This window comes from Nematolebias whitei, chromosome 19, assembly GCF_014905685.2.
Source record: "Nematolebias whitei isolate Nwh7 chromosome 19, NemWhi1, whole genome shotgun sequence".
NCBI classification, from domain to species: Eukaryota; Metazoa; Chordata; class Actinopteri; order Cyprinodontiformes; family Rivulidae; genus Nematolebias; species Nematolebias whitei.
In genome coordinates, this window is record NC_056516.1 from 13,294,863 (window position 1) to 13,302,108 (window position 7,246).

The 7,246-nt window shown below is 43.4% G+C and overlaps 1 protein-coding gene across 1 annotated transcript in view; it reads right to left on the minus strand.

Moving 5' to 3' along the window:
* The window catches only part of fhod3a (formin homology 2 domain containing 3a), a 97,872-nt gene that overhangs the window by 10,975 nt on the left and 79,651 nt on the right, over positions 1 to 7,246 (minus strand). The window contains exons 18-22 of the mRNA XM_037693403.1: positions 5,259 to 5,582; positions 4,452 to 5,143; positions 4,098 to 4,238; positions 1,529 to 1,687; positions 1,260 to 1,442 (exon numbers count right to left, since the gene is read on the minus strand). Coding sequence (XP_037549331.1) covers positions 1,260 to 1,442; positions 1,529 to 1,687; positions 4,098 to 4,238; positions 4,452 to 5,143; positions 5,259 to 5,582 — 1,499 coding nt within the window. The remainder of the gene's footprint in view (positions 1 to 1,259; positions 1,443 to 1,528; positions 1,688 to 4,097; positions 4,239 to 4,451; positions 5,144 to 5,258; positions 5,583 to 7,246) is intronic.

Here is a 7,246-nt window from a genome sequence, read left to right on the forward strand (position 1 = left end):
AGACTGAGGAAGTCTCTCGGATGAGAGACGAAACGTTTCTACATTTTTTTGCTTTTTTTTTTTTTATTTTTTTTTGAATGTCCAGAGGACCAGATTGAACTTTTTTGGAAGAAAATGTGAAGGTAAAGGAAACATCCTTTGTCCCAAAGTCAGTTTAAGTAACATTTTGGTTACTTTATTTATTTTTTTCTTTATGAATCGATTGTAACTATTTTCAGATTATTCAACAACCAAAATGGATTTAGTTTTTTTTAATGTTATGGCTAGGTATTAAAAAACAAACATTTAGCCCTCCCCACTAACCATTTATGTTGCTCTTATTTTGAAATATAACTAGAAGTTCTGTGTTAATAGGCGGAAAGAGAAGTTATGGAGACGCCGCCACTGTTGAACCTGAGACCCCGCTAATGTCGAACCGGTTAACACCATAGACATAATATGTCTGTGGTTAACACAAAGGGCTTTTTTTTTTTAATTCAGCCTTTTTTTTTTGGTCCAATCAGATGTGGCCCTCCAGACATGCCCATTTTTCTATCGTCCAATCAGATGTGGCCCCCACAGATGCGCCTTCCGAATTCGTCTGCAGAGATACCTACTTGCGTAGGTGTGCCAGCAGTAAACAGGTGCATCTCCTTTTTTGTCTCAAATCATCTGCTTTTGTCCTGTGTATGTTTTTTTTTACAGCAGCATATTCTCTTGTGTGCCTGGGTTAGTTGGCCTGCATGGTATGCTGCCCTACATTAAACTTTCCACAAGCAAACCGTCCCACAACGGCAAATCAGCAGCAAGCAGCTCTGACGAACATGCCGTTAAAGTACCGTGCCTTTCATGGAGAGATAAAAGACACGAGCATCCTGCTGAAAGCTGTAAAAATCAAGAGACTGCAACAGTGTTTCTCATTCTTGAGTCTCACCGACTTTGAACTTCTCCTCCTGGATGCATTCTTTTCTAAAGTAATCACAGAGTGCCAGAAGATGAAGACAAGGTGCAGTTAATAGGCGTGCATATTTTCTTATGATGTAACGCTGCTGATGTTTTGCGGATGTTGTTTGTACTTCTTCCCACTAGTATAGGACACACACACACACACAAAGGCACACATGCTTTGCACCTTTACACAAACCTCCACAGACCAAAGCCCATAGAACATTTTCTTGTTCCTGGTTAAAACATTTTAGTTTGACTGCACCATAATTATCATTTATATATCAAGTAGATACTAATACCATAAAAAAAAGTATTTTCTTGTTCAGACGGACCTTTTCTGTCACTTCATAATCCATCTTGAAGGCCCAGAGCTGGAGTCTAGCTGAGAGCTCGCTGATGGAGGACAGAGTGAGGAGAAACTGTTCTGCAGAACCCAGTGGGACATCTGGGTTGGCCATCTGGGCCTCCTGGATCTTCTGCTTTTCCTCCTCCGTCGGAATCATGGTTAGGAGTTTCTGTGAGGGATGAGAGAGGACACTGAGTAACAAGTCTGAAGACTGGTTCAGGAGTTTCTTGCTTTTCGATCCTATTAGAATCTTACTTCGATGCCCTCCTTGTTGAGAGCGTACTCATCAAAGTTCAGGATGGCGGTCTTGATGGTGCGAGGTGGAGGTAGGACCGTAAGGCCAATGTTGATGGCATTACTCCTCTTGGAATCCAAAATGATGATCTCCTGACGTTTGCCATCTGCTGCTGTTTTCTACAACAAGAAAAAAACAAGTCTAACTAAGTCGCACGAAGACTTGGCAGTTATTTTTACGCCGGATGCCCTTCCTGACGCAACCACAGACCACCGAGCTACCACAGCCCTCTGTGTGGAGCAGAGAGCTGCTCTCTAGGACACCCAGAGGAGCATATGGTGGGGGTTAAGGGCCTTGTTCAAGGGCTCAGAGTGGAACGAATGAGGGTGGGGGCAGGTGTGGGTGCTTCACTTACCTAGTTAGGGGCGGCTGTGGCTGAGTGGTTAGAGCAGTCGTTCTCCAATGTGAGAGTTGGGGGTTTGAATCCACCAGCAGTCACATGCTGAAGTGTCCCTGGGCAAGAGACTGAACCCCTCATAGCCTCTGATGTGTGTCCCATCAGTGTAATGTGATCTAAAGCTCTGATTAGTCTCTTTAGAATGATTTGTTCAATTAGCTTTGTAGAGATCTAGTATAGAGCCGTATGAATGGGTAAATGAGAAACAGATTGTTGTGTAAAGCGCTTTGAGTATCTTGAAATAAGATAGAAAGGCGCTATATAGGTACAGTCCATTTACCATTTACCCCAGCCACATTTTTGATGTTGTCGGTAACAGGGCTTGAACCGGTGATCTTCCGATCACAGGCCCACCTTCTCTAGCCTCTGCGCCACCACTCCCCCATGATACATACTGCAAGAAGCACCAACAACCTTGCGGCCACAGCTCAAGGCAGCCACTTCAACAATTGAGTCGTGGAACATGGCCCACTTGAACTCAATGTTCCCCATCTCAGCTGGATGCGGTTAAAAATCTCCCGGAGGTGTGAGTTGAAGATCTCTCTGATAGGTTCTTCTGCCAGGTGTTCTCAGCAAACCCTCACTACATATTTGGGTCTACCGGGTCTGTCCGGCATCTTCCCCTGCCCTAAGCTCCAACTCACTATCAGGTGGTGATCAATTGACAGCTCAGCTTCTCTCTTCACCCGAGTGTTCAAAACAAACGGTCGCAAATCAGATGACATGACTACAAAGTCTATCATCGATCTATGACCTAGGGCGTTCTGGTGCCAAGTACACTTATGGACACCTTTATGTTCGAACATGGTGTTTTTTGATGGACAAACTATGACTAGCACAGAAGTCCAACAACAGAACACCACTTGGGTTCAGATCAGAGAGGCCGTTCCTCCCAATCACGTCCCTCCAAGTCACACTGTCATTACCCATGTGGGCATTGAAGTCCCCCAGCAGAATAAAGGAGTCCCCAGCTGGTGCACCTTCCAGCACCCACCCAAGGACTCCAAGAAGGCCGGATACTCTGAACTGCCATTTGGCACATAGGCACAAACAACCGTCAGAGCCCATTCCCCCAATCGAAAGTGCAGGGAAGCTACCCTCTCATCTACTGGGGAAATCTCCAACACACAGGCATCAATTCGGGGAGCTAAGAGTAGACCCACACCAGCTCAGCACCTCTCATCATGGGCAACTCCAGAGTGGAATGAAACACTATGAAATTTAACTGTTTAACTTGTTTCAAGATGACAAAATCCACTTTGGAGCTCTAGCTGGAACACTTATTGACAAGTCAACAATAGTTAGTCTGGATGGACCCAGTTCCAATGTGGACTGGACTACAAACTGGTCCAGCTCTGACACAAATTGCGGTGTTGAAGCAGTGGCTCAGGACTTTGAGAGTCCTGCCATGAGCTTAAACCATACATTTCCATTTGAGAGACTTTGTAATAATTACAAATAATAATAATAATAATAATTACAAGAATAATCAAAACCCCCAGTTAACCTAGACCAGAACACGAGGTCTTACTTTAACCCAAAGATCCACTTTCAGAAAAAAAAGTCACAAACTCAGACAGTGTCCGGCCAACAAGATATTAAACAAGATGTTAAAAAAACCATAGAAGCACAGTGAAAGAAGATGCCTTTTCAAGAATTAGTGGAATTTTAATTTAAACCTCAAATTAGTGTGAATGAAAACCCCCTGAAAACGTAATACTGTATCTACGAGCCATGATGTTTAATCAGACTTTAAAACCTTAGTTATACTTCTATTTTATTACAAAGAGTTTATAGTTGGACTCACTGCATACATTCAACATCAGGCTTTTACATTTGCAATAGTCAACCCTTTGATAATACTTTTGTTTTGGTGCCTTGCAAATTTAAATAGATCTTCAATTTGATTATAAGTAATAAGTTATGGATCTGCAGGAAATACTCCATAATGATGAAGTTAAATAGGAGCTAGAATGTTACTTAAAAAAGTCATAAAAATATATAAAACTAAAAAGTGGTGCAAGCGCCTGTATTCACCTCCTGAGCTATAACAGCCAAACTGTTGCAAATAAAAAAGAGTGGCAATCTGCAATCTGATGTAAACAAAAGCCAGCGACACTCGTTATAAATACCTTAGTAACAGGTATTTCCTTTGACTTGGTCTCAAACAGGTGTTCCAGTTTGCCCGTGTCCAGCTTTACAGGATCTACTTTGGACCAGAACGAGTCTCCACTCCACTTGTTGTCTCTGTACTGAGAGTCGGATGGCCGAATCTGGTGACAAACACAACAAGAGTGGACTGCATTATGAAGACACAATTTTTCTATTAAATGAAAAAACTATATAACGAAAACAAGGAGTTAAAAATATAAATGGTAAGAGGAATTTGTTGCGTGAGTTGCTGATGATAGTTCTTCAAAGAGAAAGATCCAAAAAAGGAACTCTTTATTTCCTGATTAATATATATATATATATATTTTACTCACCTCGCTCCAGAAGAGCCTGATGGTCTTCTTTTTTTTGTTAAAAAGAGGTGGCTCTGGGGGAGGAGCCACTGGTGCTGGAGCGCTAAAAGAGGGAGGGGGCGGTGGCCTCATAACTCCAATTAAAGGAGGGGGAGGGGGACAGCTACCTAGCATAGGTGGAGGCAGAGGAAAACGCATAATAGGAGGAGGAGGTGGCGGGGGTGGGAGGTCGCCACATCCTCCCATCAAAACAGCATCCAGGATATCCTTGTCGTCGTCCTCCGTCAGATCGGTGAAGTTGATGTCCCTGATGCACAGCTCTCGGGGGCTGGCCAGGAGCTGGTCCCAGATCGTGTCCGACTCCTTTTTGGGTGGGGGAGGAGGGGGATCGATGGTGGGGACATCCAGGTGAGGGTGGAGCGATCCGAGGTCCTTGACCAAGTCTCCGAACCGCTCAGCCAACGGACGGATGCTCCCTCGGAGCTCGGACTTGTCGTCCCTGTTGTCGCTTGGCAGGCCGTCACCCTGTTGTCCGTTAGCGTCCTGATGTGTCTCCCTATCCTCCCCCTCTCCCTTCTCTTTCTCTTTCTCCCCCTCCTCCCCCTCCTCCTCAGCGCTGGGCTTCGTGTTCTGGGAGTACAACATGTCCAGCATGAAGAGTTTGCTGTTGAGGAGTTTGTTGCAGTTTTCCTTCACCTCTGCCTCTTTGAAGCCTGAGGGGGAAAAGTAAAAGTGTTAGCTCATCATCCAAATCCTTTAATCCAATCCCTAAAAGCTAAAAGTGGGATTTGTTTTAAAACTGAACAATTTCTATTAGGAATTACCCACCATTCTCACAGCTGCCCCTCTCTTCTCTTTCCAGAGTGCTGCTGGCGGATGAGATGCTGGAGGCTGAGCAGTTGTCCTTCTCATTCACTTCCTCGTTCTGTCGTTCCTTGTCGCTGAGGATGCCGCTGTCATCCTCAGCTTCTTCGTCTCTCTGCTTACTTGCTTCCTGCTCGGGCTCCTCGACTTCCTTCTCCTTGTCTGCTGCCTCTTCTTCCTCCTGCACGTCCTCACTTTCCTCTTCTTTCTGCTCTTCCACTTCCCCGCTCGTGGCTTCTGTCACTTTCTCTTCTGTTTCTACGCTGGCGCTAGAGTCGTCAGCCTCTCCTGTCGCAAAAAAGTGTTACGTTCTGTCACTTATACTTCAATTGATCTTGCATATGGACTATAAACATTTGCCCAAGAAACATAGTGTGTATTTTAGAGAAACACTGTACAAACAAAGCCAAACAGCCATCTGAGTGATTTAAAACCATCTATATTTGGGTCACACATTAGGCACTGGTGTATTCATGGACACGCAGACGATAAAAAATAAAAGCACACAACTAAGTTCTAATGTAAACAATACATCAAGTACAGAAAACCAGGTTGTTGCAAGACCAGGGTATGAGCAGGAAATGAAGGCTGAAGTTCTTGTTTACATCAGATCACACCCATGTGCACGGTACACAGGCATAACTCAAAAGCACAGTCCGTGCAGTGATGCAGGCGGGACAAGAAAAACACAAGACCCCAAGGCCTCATGCGCACGCCTGTGAGAGCTACAGTACCCCCGCTCGTGGCGGCACTTGCACTCCACAACAAGGCCGTTTTCTAACACAAGATGTTTTGGTTTCAGTTTGTCAAAAGGTTCTTTCAAAAACCCTTTTGACCTTTGCACCTTTGTGCCCTCTGTGTTTGTTTCCCCTCACTTTGACCCCTCCCGTGCCCCCTCCTTTCATTTACCAGTTGCCACAATCTGTCTTTTTTCTTCCTCTACCGCTCACAGTTGAAGGCTAATTTACATGGCAGCCTGGAAAATGAACCAGTTTCAGGCTAAGAGTATTGCTTGGTGCCACAACTTGATAAATTACCTTATAGTTTTCTTAATGTCTCGAACAGTCGGTGCTATTTCTTGTTTATCTTGTATTATTTTATTTGAGTTTTATACTAACTACTGCAATTTTTAGTATTGAAAGAAGACAGATGGTTTTCAGCACAGTGTTACAGACAAAATATTCTCGCTTTATCTCACTTAATCAAAAGGAGCCACACTCGACGACAGGAGAAGATTTTTAACCATTTAACCTTTTTTTTTTTTCCTTTTTGCTTTCAGGGACAGATTTTCAGGACAGGTTACACAAATATACAGGAAGTACACACATGAAGACCAGTCAAAGACCAGTCACAAGAATCTGCCATGAGCCGTGCGTGCAGCTTGTTTTTATACACTTATCAGTTCAGACGAGCTCACAGACTCATAAGGCACTTTGGAGTGGCAGCTGCGTGTCTCAGTCTCAAATCAGCTCCTCATCCATCTCTGCTAACCCAAACATATGGTTCATGGGCACTTAACATTCTCAGCCATAGTAGTTAAAAACATCCATAAACTTTGACCAAAAATTCCCTAACACACAGCTTTCCAACATCACAGATAATCAAGCTTAACTTTCAATGTGCCATTTTATCATTACTGACTGGTGGATTACATTTATGTCTCCACAGTGAGAGGTTCTCAAGTTACAACTAATCTAATGTTGTATACAACTGCCTTTAAAAATGAGTAAATATAGTGCCCTTGAAACACTATAGACTGAAACTAAAAGATGTAGTCCGCACGTCTGAAAAACAAAGCCAATTCACAATATGTAAACCTGCTGTTTTTCAAGTGGCCAGTAGGGGGCTAGCTGTTTAGAAGATTATGACCCTAATTCACACCTCTACAAACAATTTTCATAGATTTTATTATTATTATTATTATTATTATTATTATTATTATTATTATTATT